Below are 16,330 nucleotides of genomic sequence, written 5' to 3' on the forward strand. Positions count from 1 at the left end.
ATGAAATAATTTGATGAAATAATTAACACTTATGATGAAATAATTAATACTTAAGATGAAATAAATAAGATGAAGTAATTAATGCTTAAGATGAAATAAATAAGGTAAAGTAATTAATACATAAGATGAAATAATTAACACTTAAGGTGAAATAATTTGATGAAGTAATTAATACTTAAGATGAAATAATTAACACTTAAGGTGAAATAATTTGATGAAGTAATTAATACTTAAGATGAAATAATTAACACTTAGGGTGATATAATTTGATGAAGTAATTAATACTTAAGATGAAATAATTAACACTTAAGGTGAAATAATTTGATGAAGTAATTAATACTTAAGATGAAATAATTAACACTTAAGGTGATATAATTTGATGAAGTAATTAATACTCAGGATGAAATAAATAAGATGAAATGAGTAGATTATCCGCAGCTATCTTGTATCAGCACCTAGGTATTTATTAATGCCTCCATTTTGAACATTTGCCCGAAACTTCGCCAACTCTCTATTAGTACGTGGATTTCGTCGAATGAAGAACACGATGACGTGGACTTCCATTGGGTTCCCCGCCGCGTGTGTATAAACAGGACCCACATCTTCGTGGACGTTATTTGTATCTGTCAAGAACTAGGCGGGACAATTGCATGCGGACGTTACACACGTTAGAACACTTCTCTCGTTGCACGTGTATATACATTTCCATGGAACACTCGCTATTGATTGTCTTGACGTGAGTAGAATCCGGGTATCCGCATACGGGGCATCTGCCACCCCTTTCTCTTGTCTCTTTCTTACGTAGCACAGTACCGTCTCGCGTCGTGCCCCGAATAACGGGACACCGGATGCCGATACTGCATCGCCGGATAATGTTTTTCCGTAGATCGCTAAGAAAATTACCGCGATATAGAGCGTCGTATTTCTTGCTCTCGACGAGTAAGTAAATCGATTTGACACACCGGGTATACTTCGAAGCAGTCTCTTCTCAAACTTCCCTGACCACGATCCATTGTGAAAAGTTTCGTTTAATATCCACGATACGATATACATACGATGATACAGAACCAATGGAATTAATCTTGAATATATTATTATTTTATTACTGTTTAGTAATACGACATCGATGAAACATTTAGAGTAAATAATACACGAATCGATATTGAGAAACAATGTCATGTTCCGGTTATAAAATTGATAAAAGTAACGCATATGATTTTAAACGTATCAATTTTATTTATCATTGTATTATTTATTCTTTCATTAATTCCATTATTAGGTATTATTTTAACTAATATTGATTCAAGAAAGTGAGAAAGTGTAGAATCAATTGAATTAGTATCAAATATTATATTGTTATTGTTTAGTAATGTTGAATTAACAAAGTATATATAAGAAATTATACATAATACTTTTATTCTTTTTAATAGAGTCAAAGTTAAAAATTCTACAATCGTTCAGAGAGAAATATAACTTTTTTTACATAATAATAACATTTTCCCTCAATCTTAGTACAATAAGACAATTTGAATTTTTTTAATCATTCATCGATGTAAATATATAGGGACAATGAACAGATACTTATTTTCTGTGTAATTGTATACTCGTTCTTCGCGTGGAACAATAATCGATTCATAAAACAAATCAAATAATACGTATCGACTGTATTTAATTACTCTTTATTTTAACATCGAGTAATGCAACCGTGCATCGTAAAAGTGCAGTTGGTCCCAGAATGTTCTCTTCAAGCTGTATTCATCGATCCGAAACCAGATTCCTTTCAACGAAATTATATGCACTTTCGTACACGAAACAGTTTTCGTCGAATTCTAACTGGTCGTGTTTAAACGAAAAGAAAAGAAGAAGAAAACATTACCAACAACGTGTGCATGGAAAGACTGTAAATTTCGAACGAATTCATTTTGAAAGGATATCTTCAACCGTCTTTCTCCACTGGAAGAAGTAACACGTCGAAAGACCGGCAACGCCTGAAACGAAGTCAGTTGTACAAGTCGGTTACACCTAAGTGCTGCAACAGCCATTACAGAGCGGAAACTAAAATTTGATTTCGCGTCCTCGTATCGTTTTTCGCAGCATGACTCTGGCCCGCGTCCTGAATTCACAATAGTCTCGAAACACGGTTACACCGTCAGCTGATACAAGTGGCTGTACGTGATCCGGTAACCGAATGCTGCCGGAAAAGTATAATTGAATTAATAAACTACGACGAAATCTGGTGGAGGGAACTTATTTACCCCGAGGTTACTGCAACGAGCACTGCAGAGGTCGAAGAATAAAAGATTTTATGCAAGCTGCAGCGTTTGTCTGTTGCCCCAAATTTACGACCTTCTTGATACGCGAGGAGATCAAATTACTCGCGGAGCAATAATTGCCGTATTCTTCAACGATCTCTCAAACTTCCGTGTCTCTTTTCCATTATGCGATGTATCGTTGCTTACAATTCACTCGGATAATAAAGTTCCGTTTTACGACAGTAATTAATTCTGAGCTACGTCCACTGCTTACATTATTTTTCTATGGAAGTTACTGTATTGTATTGTTCTGCTTAGTCTGTATATACGTATTTTCGTTTAAAATGATTCGTTTGAATTTATTAATTATCGATCGAGAATAAGCACATGGACATTTAACCTTTAATAATATTATGATTCTAGAATTGTGATCTGTGTAAATTGCAAGGGTGACGATAAACTATAAAATGGGGATTCTCTTTGGACCAGAATATTTTTAATTATTGGTAATAAAATTAATTCGAGTAATATTTTGTCCAAGGAGGTATACGATTTGGTATTAATTAAGGAAGATGAAACACCAATGGTGTGTAGAAATAGTAATTTTGAATATTAGAGGTTGTCTCTGCAAGGATATTGCCTCTTGGTATGTCTCGTGACACGAGCACAGAGAAAATGTAAAAGAGACAATGCACTTTACGCGAATTATTGTTACACAAACTGAAGTACCGACCTAGAGAAAAGACAGTGGTTTTGCAGCGCACTCTGCATTTAAGAATGGTGACTGTAGGAACTGTATTCGAACTAACCACCGAAGTCGGTAAAGACAGTGAACGTGGAAAACTTGTCTCTGTATCTCCTTTGAGTTTCTATCAAACTTATCAATCTCAAAAGAGATGTGAGAATACATTGTCTTTGAAAGACGTTGGTAACACGAAGCTAGGAATACTTGCAAAGTTTCATTTAAAACAGTTTATTAAAATTCTCCAAGTTCCATCCATTCTCGAATCATTCTCGGTAATAACTTATATGCTAAGATATTGTATTAATATAAGTTATAATATCGATATCTTTCCCTTTATTTTATAATTTATGAAACAAGGAAGGATTTAAGTTTATCTTTTGTGTGATACAAAGCATTAGAATTTGATTCCTTCTACTTCTAAACAGATACAATCATTTTCAATTTTAGTTCGAATTGGAAACCGATCGAAGACTTATTATTCCTTTAATAGTGTATTTAATAATTTTTTGATTCAATGCGTGCGAAATATTACTCAATTTCTCCTCTACACTTCATCGATCCATCGAAGTTGTTCTCGATAATGATTTTTCCAACCTATAATAGTTCCACGAACTGTTGCATCAATTAAGAAGACATTACAGGAAAATGAAATATTCTTTTCGAAAGTTGGAGCGTTTTTGTTACGTCGCCAACTGTTGAAGTTTGAATACATTTTGAAACCAGTTAAAATACTATAAAATCAATACTATTGCGCCAAGATACAGGCACTGTAGATTCGATCCTTGCACCAGTCAACGGTCATGAATTAGAGTACCATACTAATATCTTTCCTATATACTTTCCAATATTTTTCATTTTCAGAAAATAGAACCATGACTCCTTGCTATAGTCTCTACATTTCCTAAACAATCAATTCTGTACCGACCATTCTCAATTCTATTCTCATTGGCTCTGACTCATCCACCAATTAGAAACTACAAGAGTTTAGCTCATAAGGGAAGATAAAAACTTTAATGAGATAGATCTTCACAGACATTCAGAGACCCTTTTTGACAGTTCCTCGACAACCATCTACCTTCACCAGATTATTCGTGACACTTCTTCGACAACTGTGTGCCTTCATCAGAAGAATTCGTGACACTTCTTCGAAAATCATCTCCTTCACCTTTGTTCCTTTCGAAGCTTTTATTCAAAATGCGCTTTTGTTAAGTTACGATAAACTTTTCTTACTGTATGTAATTTCATACTTCTCGTACATTGATCACGCAAGATTATTTCGACGTACATAAAACATTATTAGATTGTTCGTAAATCCATTTCGTTTTTTTTTTATGAAAATGAAACACAATTTTTATCAAACTATATATTTTCCATTTTGGAAAACGAAATGACTTTACGAACAACCCAATACATTCGACAAGAATCGATTATAATTGTACCAAATCATGACACTATCGCTCCCTGTACGAGGTACAAACACCTCGTTCGAGAATGTTCTAATTTTTCTCATTTTTCAAATGTCCAGAAATTCGCGCGTATTTGTTCAACCCCTGTAACGAGGAGGTTAACCGCAGCACCTCGCGGCCGAACAATTTCCAAGGACAAAAGCCACGAATATACGAGTGTGTCGGAGACAACCGCCTTACCAGGGCGCATAAACCTCGTGGAAACTTTCAACGAAATACACTTTAATTAGCTCGAATATGGTCGCGCTTAAGCGTGACACGTTGCAACAACGCTGGTGGTTCCCCGCGGTCGGCCATCTTCCTTTTCGTTCATTTTTTCGCTCGCCTCTTTTCTTCGTTTTTTCGTAGCACCTCCACGGAGGCGTAATCTTTGAAATGAGTCCGTGGCTGATTTCTCGCAATGGAACATCGGCCTACATATCCAGACTTCTCTCCGGAGCCACTGGAGTTTCTGTAAAGCCCGAGGAAGGGGATTTTTGACTCCTTGGTTGCAGAATAGTCTCCGCGGGTGCACGTATTGGGTTACCGGGTCAGCCGCATCGTTCTACTCCATTATTATACCGAACTGCCGATCGTTCCACTGTTGGCCCGTAGCCATTTCGGGACAACGAAGAAACAAGGGTAGAAAGGGTTTCAAATCTGCGCGAAACCCTATGGATCGGGGTACAACAGTTGGGAACGAAGTTGTAATAATTAGATGTACTATTAGAAGCTGGAGGGAACAGTCCTGGAGGAAGTTTCTGAATATTAGCCCTTCTTCCTCAGACATGTGACTAACTGAAAGCTAATGTTATTTAGAGGCTATATTCAATAAATAGATTATTATATTGAACTATCTTCAGGACGAAGTAATAATTGAAAGTAATGTTAGGAACTCTAGAGAATAAATCTAGGATTTCAAAGTCCTTCGTCAGAATATTAGTCCTTCTTGCTGAGACATGTGTCTAACTGAAACGTAGTGTCATTTAGTGGCTATATTCAATAAATAGATTATTATATTGAACTATCTTGAGGATGAAGTAATAATTGAAAGTAATGTTAGGAACTCGAGAGAATAAATCTAGGACTTCAAAGTCCTTCGTCAGAATATTAGTCCTTCTTGCTGAGACATGTGTCTAACTGAAACGTAGTGTCATTTAGTGGGTATATTCAATAAATAGATTATTACACTGAACTATCTTGAGGACGAAGTTCTAATTGAAAGTACTGTTAGAAACTGGGGAGAATAAATCTAGAAGGAATCCAAGTTCTTGATCAGAATATTGGCCCTTCTTCCTGAGACTAACTGAAAGTTAGTGTCACTTAGTGGCCACATTCAATAAATAGATTATTACACTGAACTATCTTGAGGACGAAGTTGTAATTGCACGTACTATGAGAAGCAAGAGAAAATGGTCCTGGATGGAATCCAAGTCCTTCATCAGAATATTGGCCTTACTCCTTAAGACACGTAACTAACTGATACCTACAATATTATGTAGTATGAATATTCAATAAATAGAGGCTGGAGACAACCCAAGTGTTGGGAGATTTCTCTTGCAAAAATAAATAAAAAATTTAGAGTAAATTTTATTGACAAGACGTTTTGTTTTTGAGAAAATCAATTTCGAAGTTTTTGCAGGTACCTGTGCTATAGAAAAGGAATTATTGTTAGCTAATGTATGTCTCTAGTATCCATTATTTCCACTTGTGTTTGTGTTTGTAAACATTGACGATGGTACGATGTTACCTATTTTCTGTGAAAGTTACTATCTTCTAACTGGCCGGAACATGTTACAGTCGATGATACTACACTGTTGCTAATGTTAACAGACACCAACATAAATGGAAACCGTGTACAGTGGAACCAGACATATTAGTCAAGTTGCACTCAATTGGAGCATGTACCCAACGAGTTTTCGAAATGTAGAAATTCTCCATTTTCTCGAAAAAGATACTTCGTTCCTACTGTTTTCTTCTTTTCTTTTTTTTTTCGAAAAATTAGGCAACAGATTTTAAAAAATGATTCTCGTCCTGTATGTTATGAAATACTTCAGTAGTAGCTCAATCAAAATATTCGACAATATATTGGAGTGTTTTATTTTCGACTCTGTTATGATGGAAACTACTCAAATTTTATTCGATACACGGAACGTAGCTGTTGAACTCCGAGACATATTGTGATGTACTATTTCTAACCTGTAGAAAGTAATATTTTATTTGGATGATGGTTGGCAATATACTTCTATTTTTTTGAATTGAAAAGGGTGTAATATTTCAGAGTCCGACGACGAAAAATATCGCAAGAGTGATGGGTCGTTTCGAAATATTTGTTCATCGAATTTTATTTTCGATGGAATTCTGATAAATGTTTGATACAGGCACTATTTTATATCTTCGTTTAATATATGGAAAGAAATATTGTTTTTGGTCTTTTGAGGAATTTAAAGGTACTTCCTTCTCTGGAAAGTAAAGTAAAACATTTAAAGACGATTGATTACCTATTCGCGAAAAGGGGAAACAAAATTATCGGTATAATAACTGTTAAACGAAACAAAGCTGCTACCCGACAATTTGGACAAAGATGCAACGTATAGTAACGGTAAATAAATTGTAATAAACAATACAAAGGATTCAATTATCGATAAAATCGGTGGTTGTATATTCTCGGTTATTGCATGATTATCTCTGCATCAGTATCATATTTTATTTAATCCGTTAATTCATTCGCGTATAATACTGACGTAATAAGCAAGTATTACTATCGTTATTAACGAACTGATTAAACATAAGTAGAGCTGCGAAATATCATATATATCTATAACGTGCAACACGAAAGCATTCACGTTTCGTTCAATCGATACTGTTTTACACAATAACTGTGACTCTTTCATAAAAAAAAAAAACAATTGGAAATAGTAGAAAAAATTAAATTAAGTTTCACAAATCACTAATCACAGATAGCAATTCTTTACATTTGTCACTGTTCCATATTACTTTTACCTATCGTGAAACCAATCGGGAGAAGAATAGTTCTCGTTGATATTTCACAACAATTGTTGCCATTTTGAAACAAAATTCGATCGACAGAGATCTCAATGGTATCGATCGATTTCGATAAATAAAATTCCTGTATACGATTTCGGTGACACTCGACTTGGTCCCGGTTTCGGATACAAATATTAATTGTCCGTGGTAACGAATTTGTTTGTTTTCCTTTTTCAAATACCGTATTGAGAGTATCATCGTTGTGAAACAAAAACGATCAGCTTCGAAAACGATCGAGGCTTCCACTGCATACTTCTATCATTCTTTCGTGGCACGAATCCCGATATCGATTTCTCATCACTTGCCGCGTTCCCATCGCGCGGTATCTACACCGTGCTTTGATATCCACAGATACGATAACGTTACTTTCCATTATCTGTTGCAGAGTTTACGCACCATGATGACAGCCAATACAACGGATGCCTGTGAAAGCCATGATCCCTGCCAGAACGGGGGAATCTGCATTTCCACTGATAGTGGACCCATCTGCGAGTGCCGGTCTGGCGATTATGAGGGCGCCTATTGTGAGAAAGGTAGGTTGTTTTACATCTAGATGCCTCGTTTGTTTACAAACCAGTCTACAACGAAACTCACGTTGCCACGCGTTCCCGTGCACGTTCGAAAGTCCTTAGCGTTTGTCGCTTCGATCTCGATCCTCGTCGATCGAGCTCTCGCTCTCGTTAGTCCTCGTACACTGCACCGAATGGTCCAATACTGTTACCTTAATATCCTCGTGGATATAATAGGGGTCGAATGACAATTTGCCGAACAATAGTTGCACAGATACGAAGAAACCGTATGAAGATCATTTTTCGGAAAATTGAAGCACTTCGATTAACCCTTTGCACTCGAAGCGTTTTTGCTACCTGAAACTGGCGTCTCGATGAAATCTTTTAAATCGCAAAATTAATACCGAATGGAATATTTTTATTTCAATACTTGACATACATATGTTTACATCTTAAAAGAGTGTAATACCTAATTTCCAATTTGAATTTCAAGTCACAAAATTTCCCCGAATTGAAGGAAGTACACTAAATCGAGTGGCGATCGAGGGTCTCCTCTCGAGTTCAAAGGGTTAAGATTGGATCTAGGTTTCTCAAAGAAGCTATGTGTTTCTTCTTCGTAGAAATTTATAGTGTGTACATTGAGTTGGATAGTAGTTTAATTGTACTCGGATGTGGATAATCATTTTGAACGATCGAGTTAAAAGACACAACAGGTGTATACAATTTTTGGTTTTGGTGGACAATTCTGTTTTGTGAAAGTTTTACGTGTGTTTGTGGATGTAATTATTACGAAATAAATTGTGAAATGTTTATATTATCCGTTATGGTAGAAAGTGGATCGAGAGAAATTTTAATTTTGATTCCATAAATTTGGTTACAAGACACCAAAGTAATGTGTAATGTATCAAACGATACGTTTGTGGTATTCGTTGCAGTTTCTATTGTAATGTATAATATTATGAATATCAATTTGCTACTTCCTTCGGTTTTCGAATATTTGTACACTCTAGATGTACAGAACTGAAGTTATGTTTGTGACAGTACTTTGGTTGTAACTCGCCTCTTTTGCACAATTGTTAGAACATTTTACTTGTTTAGCTTATATGTATACCTCTACATAAATAAATAAACCAATTTGAGCTATCGAAACGTCACGTACACTCGTCACGAGTAAATTATAGAAAATAAAACATCTATTGACTCATAATCTTTCATTCGGAATGTATAATACGTATAATTTTGTTTCTCACATTGGAATTAGGCAAATTCAAATATAATTAGAAGGTAGAAACAAAGACAACAAAAATTTTTAAAATGCATTATTATTTTAAATTTATACTAATAAATCTGCGAGATGTTATACTTTCATTTTAACGCAATGAAATTGAATCGTTTGTTAAATTAATATTTTCCCAGCTTCGATAGATTCGACGATAGCAATAGTTATTCCCACCATTCGTGTCCTCTGTGCACAAACTATATAGACAACATAACATATTCGATATCAGGGTGAGTTTAAACTTTGCGTGCAGAATATATTGATGTAGACGATCTGTAAACTTCTGAACATCTATTTGAGAACGAAACATAATTATGACAATTAACAGAATAATTGGAACACCGATCTATATGGATACAACTGACGCTGGTGGTTAGGTTCGCAATACAGCACTTATCGATTATTGTACAATATGGTGTTAACTTTAGTTCATTTGGAAGTTAGGTGACGTACTTTATTCGTTGTAATAATTCTCGAAACGTGAGATTTCCCTGCAATACGAATGATGCAATTGAGGATAATAAAATCATAAAAGAAATTAAACGTTTACCCTGAGAAGGTTTAATTCTTTGAGTCGAGACGAGGGAGTAACTTAGCAGCCATGAAATTTTCCCACAATTTTTGATCTACTAAAAAATATATAAAAGTTATACTCTATCAAGTGACCCATGTAATGGTAGCAATAGCTTCTTTGTGAATGGAAACATACCGGAGATTTCAATGCCAGATTCATTCTTTTGAACGGAGTGTCGCATGATTTCATCCGTAGTCCCATAGCTTAAGCGATTTCAAAGAATCAGAATGAAAGGACACCGAAAATAATAGGAGGAACACGTCATTCTCTCTCGCAGAGCGATTACTATAATTACCTCCTAATTTACTCGCAATTCTCATTTCGAATTAAAATGAACTAAAATGAAAACAATTTCATCGTTTGTCGGTAGCTAGAGAAGAGAAGGTTCTAATTGTCTTTTAATCTATCGTGATTTCATCGAAACGTTTCTAAAAAATCTGAACAAAGAAATATTGAAAAATTCATTTCAGGTTTAAACTTCTCGAATCCTACTAAAATACGAGTTTCCGCTGTTCAGTAATATTTAATACATTAACAGAACGTTCGTTCAGTCTGTCGTGATCATTAATGCAACAGCACGAGCATCAGCGACAATAACGTTAATAAAACTTCGAGCCGGTATCGCCAAGTGTATAGCTATTTTAAAAATAACTCGACTTTTCGATAACACCGTAGCATCGAATTTTAATAATACTGTTTTCAGTTACCATCGAAAAGTATGATTTATTATTGCACGCGCGACATCCAATATTTTACAAATATTTCACGTTTCGTTCCCGCCAACGGTACAACCCCGATCTACAATCCAATTAATCGCGATACTGACACAACCCCGTTTCGCAATCAGCTTTTTACACCGCTACACTATCCGCGCTGTTAATCCGTTAATGTTGTGCCACCTGAAAACTTTTCTAAAAGCGGTATCGATCATTGTGACGTGACACGGTCGATTCCTAACGCACACTCGTCGACGTGAGCGAATTTTAATTATTTTACACCATGGATGCGCAAACTCTGGCTCGCGGACTAATCAGGCCGTTTCAAATTTATCTGATCCGTGCGATAAAGTTAAAAAGTACATTCAAAAATCATTATTCAATATATCGTTTTATTACATCGTGTGTCGTTAAAAATTTCGAGAAATTCATTTTTTTTTGTCCTCTTTAGCAATGGAATAAAATTAATGCACTATGCGAGGAAAAGTATATTATGGAATAGACAAGAAGTTATAGAAATTGAAGTAATTATATATGTGAAAATATAAAATAGTATAGATTGGCGAAAAATACTTAGGAAAGAATAAGTAAGTAGTTGGTTTTGGGAAATATAATTGTGTAGATTATTTTATAATACATAGAAGAGATAGTAAAAGTTACAATATAATAACAATAATTAAATATTTTAAATAATGCATATGTATATATACTTCTTAGTATATAATTGTAGTAAAAATAAAGAATAAAATGCTTAGATTATCAATATTTTTGAATAATTATTTGGTGTAACACCAAATAACTCAAATTATGATACTGAAAAATCTATATCGAAAAATATTAGGGAAAAATTGTAATTTTCATTTATAATCATTTTCTTGAAACAAATGAAACAATAACATTTTACTAAGATATGACACTCAAATCTTATTTAGATATTTCAAATAATTCACTGTTTCAAAAAATATTGAACATCTTATATTTAAAATCTAAAACCAAATTATCTTTTATTGGCTTTTTGAAGTTCAAAAAATATACCAAGATTAACTTTGGATTTAATATATGTATATATACATTTGTATATATAATTTGAAATTGCTAAATTTAAATATATTATTTTACTCACGATTTACTTGAAACTTGATCCACAGAAAATATTATTTTATTTAATTTAGTCCACTAGCAAGGTTGTTCACCATTAATCTATAGCAACCAGTTTACTGATTGTAACTTTTTATTGTGTTTCACGTATCCGCTGCTGAAAATCAATTTCTGCGGAGTAATCAGTGTCGCAAATTAGCGGTTTGTTTATTCGACGATGGTCACAATTGATCAGCTGAACTATCGAAGCTGTAACAATCTCGGTACGGCTGGTTTGTTTGTCAGTATCGTTTTTGGGAGACCCTCGGATAAGAATATAATTTTTCCAACAATCATTGTCGTCATTAACCGTTAATTACCTCTGAATCGTGTACCTAGTACACAGTGATGAAATTATTGTCGTGAAATATTTGTGTTGTAATTTCGTTAAACGACGCTTGAATGCTTGTAATTAATAATTTAATTACGACTACAATATATGTTATACATAGAATTTAGTTATACAATATATGGAGAGTATTAATATCGGTTAATAAATAATATTTATACTTTTTGTTACGATACATTATTTAACAGAGACTTTTACAGCTGATGTCAATGTCTATGAAAAGAAAATTTAATATTGTAGGTAATCTTTATGGTAAAATCCTTACTATATCATTTATCCATAGAGTAAAGAGTTAATAAATGTGAATTTTATTTTATAATTTTCATAATATCAATTCGATCTCATCCACACTCGTAATTTTTCCGAATTAGTAAAATATCAAATACGAGAGACATACGTTCCACTAAATTTAGTAATATTTTTACTAAATATGCTTCTGTAATATATTAGAAGGTTCAAGATTTAATTCTACAATGTATGCCATTGCATTGGCAATATCTGAATCCAAATTGTTCATATTTTATCCTATCTATAAAACTTTGATCTGCACTTCATTGTGGCCTCATTAAACGAAATAGCATTTGTTCTCGACTAAATTACGTTCGCATTACAAATTATATTACATTTAATTGGTAACTCTGAATGGAAACACAAATTGCTGGTTTTCCATGTTATTTTAATTTCACCATCTAGCAATTGCATCGTTGAAATCGCAATTCTTTTATTCCAGGCAACAATTCGACATATTATGTCAGTATAGATACTAGTAATTTAAAATATTACTAAATTGGTAACTCTGGATGGAAACACAAATTGCACACGTGGTTTTCCATGTTATTTTAATTTTGCCATCTAGCAATTGCATCGTTGAAATCGCAATTCTTTTATTCCAGGCAACAATTCGATATATTATGTGTCAGTGTAGATACCAGTAATTAAAAATATTACGAGACAAAAGTTTGAAGCAGTCCTCGATCGAATCATTCCCAACCATACGTTTCGTTGCGCGTGTAATATCAATGAATGCCTTCGTGAACAATCGTGTACAGTTCTTCGTTCATCTGTTAATGGAGACCTAATTCAATTCACTCGGTTCAAATGTTCCTGCCCAATTATACGGTCTCGTGGATCACTTATGCACTTTTTCTTCCAAAAGACTCTGAAGAATGCAAGATCACGCCCCGACAGATTTAAAAGGCCAGACTCTCTCTGTTTCCCCATGGATAAGCAGCGATCAGGATTTATTTTAATTGCGTTTTACTATGAGAGATAATACTCCAACGCTCAGGGTGCACACCTGCATGTATTAATGCCACGTCAGAGGATTCCGAGTTAGAACTTTCTCTTTGATGTTTATTTCTCTCAAGAATGGCTGTTTGTTACTTGACAGCGAATTCACTCCCAATGAACCTCGTTATAATATATTTAAATCAATTTATTCAATCTTTATCGTTGCAGTTTACGGTGTGCATTACCGAACACGTGATTTTTGAAGTTAATAGCATTCATTATTTGAAACCAACAAAAGGTCTCGCGTTTGTAAATTATTTGGAAGAATAAATTTAATTTTTGGGACTTGGGTAGAATACATTGTACATGGTAATAGTAATTTATACAAAGTATTGAAGTTTTTAATGTGTTAAAAAGTTTTTAATGTGATACTTTATTAATCTTCAATGAAATAATGAACTTATTCAGATTGAATTATACGATACACAAATTTAAGTAAAATGCTGGATTACTTCCTATCAGTGATGGAATAGTAGTGCATTGAACAATTCTGAACACTTAATTGAAATTTGAGTTCAATACACAATAAATAGTGCGAATTGAATGTTATTTTGAATTTAGAGACGTGGAAAATTATGCATCTTTATTCAAGTTCAACGATAAGTGATACTTTCGATAGTTTTTACAACAAAAAATCGTAAATGGTTAAGACAGTAAAGTGATTAATTTTCTAAGACTTTTATACAGCATTGTCTAGTATGAAAAGAATCAAACGATTTGTAAAGTACTCTTGACTTGAATTCAGGTATTATTACCGGTGTAAATCATCGCACCATCAATTGAATATTAAATGCACAAATAGAACCACTCAGAATGCTGTTTAAAACTTGTGCTACCCTTCGTGTTATAAGTTTCGATCCTTTTCACAGTGTAAATTCTGTTCCTCTTTCATTAAGCAATCTACTACAGTTACACTAGCTTGTAACTTTTGGATTGCGTGCGTGGAGACTATTCCAAACACAAAAAACAATCCCTAGCTTCGTTCCAAACCACATTCTGTGGTGCACTTAAATGCTATTGTAACTTTGTTCCTTCGAATCAATTCCCTCTTGTCTTGCACTCGCAAACAATATTCCAAAGAAAGCATCCAATTCGCACAGTCCCCTTTTCCAGAATACAAAGAGAAATATCATTTAATAAATTCTAAAATTCCTATATATTATAATTGTATTAGAAAATATCCGCAATACAATTGTCTGTTAAAAATGATCAAAGCCTTGAGTAGCTATGACCAAGAATGAATGCTTGATTGATAGATAACTGTACACTTAATCAAATATGGTGATGGATAGATGGTCACTGCAGTGCTACCAAATCGAAAGGATTTGGAGTATGCATAAAGAAAACAGAGTACTCTAATTCTTTCAGACACCTCGATTCTTCCAAGTCGTTCAAATCTTTCGAGCAACTTTATTATTTCGAAGTCTTAAATTTGATTAAAATGTACAAAGTTCCATACATACTTGTGTATTAGAAAAGTTTCGAGCTCAATAGCTTCAATTAGCTCGGTACTACTCACGACGAAAAATTATTGTTCGTCGATCAAAGTTCCATCGATCTCTCTCAAGAAGCATTACAATCGAGAAAGCTTCTTTGATCTCCCTCTTTAATTCTACTAGGCAATTACATTGTTGAGCAAAATGTTGCAAAATTGGAAAAAGTGCAACCCAAATCGTGTAGTTGGCTCTAGGGTCATGTATATGTAACACTCCACGTCTATCACTACATTGATCAGAGGTCACGAACAGAAAATTATTTACATTCTAACAAGCCACTTCGATTTGGGGGTTTGACTTGGAATAATTAGACCTGCTATCTTCTCAAATCATAAAGAGTTCCATAGAAATTTTCTCTTTGATCATTTTTGCTGCTAGAGTTTATTACAGTTCCGTTAGGAATAAGACATGGAGCCTTAGAATCATTGTGTGCAATGTTTCGTATTGGTTACAAATTACGAACAGAGAATTATCTAGCCCCTCGTAGCCACCTCCATCATCGAGTTTGACTCAGAATAACTAGGTCTCTCATCTTCCCGAATCATGGGGAACAGGTACAGAGGACCTTAAACTCTAGTCTCCAGCAGTTGCAAGGAAGTTTACTCTTGGGTCATTTTACTGCTGGAGTTTGACACAATTCCATTGGGTATAAGATCCAGAGGTCCTAAGGTCATTGTGTGTGTCATGTTCCGTGTATAGCGCTCATGGGTCTAGAAGCTCCTGCTTATCACTGCATTGATCCGGGGATTACGAATAGAGCTATTCATCCCGCAACAACCATTCTCTGGTAAGAAGTTCAACTCCGAATAACCACTCCCCTCATCGTATTTGAATTATCGATGTCAGTGACGGAGGATCTTTACTTTAATCTTTAGCAATTACAAGGAAGTGAACTCTTGAGTCCTTTTGCTGTTAGATTTTATCACAATTCCATCGGGGATAAGACTCGGAGACTCTGAAGTCAGTGTCGTTTCTTCTTAACGAGTCCAATTGAAATGGAGGATAATCGACGCCACCGAATTGGGTGCTCTATTTCTCTCTGCATCCTGTCACGAGCCACCAAGTGTGAATCTGACTTAGAACGTCTAACAATAAAATAGATTCTCCCGAGTTGGCAGCTTCTGTGAATAGGTGCGTGTTGCCAAGCAACCCCTCTGCGGACGAAGCGTTTTCTTCTAAAAACAGATGTGCCAGAGGAGAGCAACTGACCGTTCGGAAGAGCCACAGGTCAATCACTTGCATATACAACAAGCAGTAGTGACTGGAATGAGGAACGAATGAGCGAGCAAACTGAAACTACGTATTCGATAATTGTTTGGTACAGTATATGGATTCGTAGATAGTAGCCATAAAAGTAGCCTAAACTAAGCTTAAATATAAACACTGTGAAAGTAAAGATCCCACGATGGATGCAATGTATCGTTCGATACCTTCGCGATAAACCTACAAGTAATTATACATCTAAAATTAAATATATATTGAAAGTTATG

General features: G+C 34.6%; 1 protein-coding gene across 3 annotated transcripts in view; it reads left to right on the forward strand.

Moving 5' to 3' along the window:
* The window catches only part of Nrx-1 (neurexin 1), a 674,791-nt gene that overhangs the window by 227,460 nt on the left and 431,001 nt on the right, over positions 1-16,330 (forward strand). For all 3 annotated transcript variants that reach the window (XM_076310652.1, XM_076310653.1, XM_076310654.1), the window contains exon 3: positions 7,876-8,023. In XM_076310652.1, coding sequence (XP_076166767.1) covers positions 7,876-8,023 — 148 coding nt within the window. The remainder of the gene's footprint in view (positions 1-7,875; positions 8,024-16,330) is intronic.

The sequence above is a fragment of the Ptiloglossa arizonensis genome, chromosome 4, assembly GCF_051014685.1.
Source record: "Ptiloglossa arizonensis isolate GNS036 chromosome 4, iyPtiAriz1_principal, whole genome shotgun sequence".
NCBI lineage: Eukaryota > Metazoa > Arthropoda > Insecta > Hymenoptera > Colletidae > Ptiloglossa > Ptiloglossa arizonensis.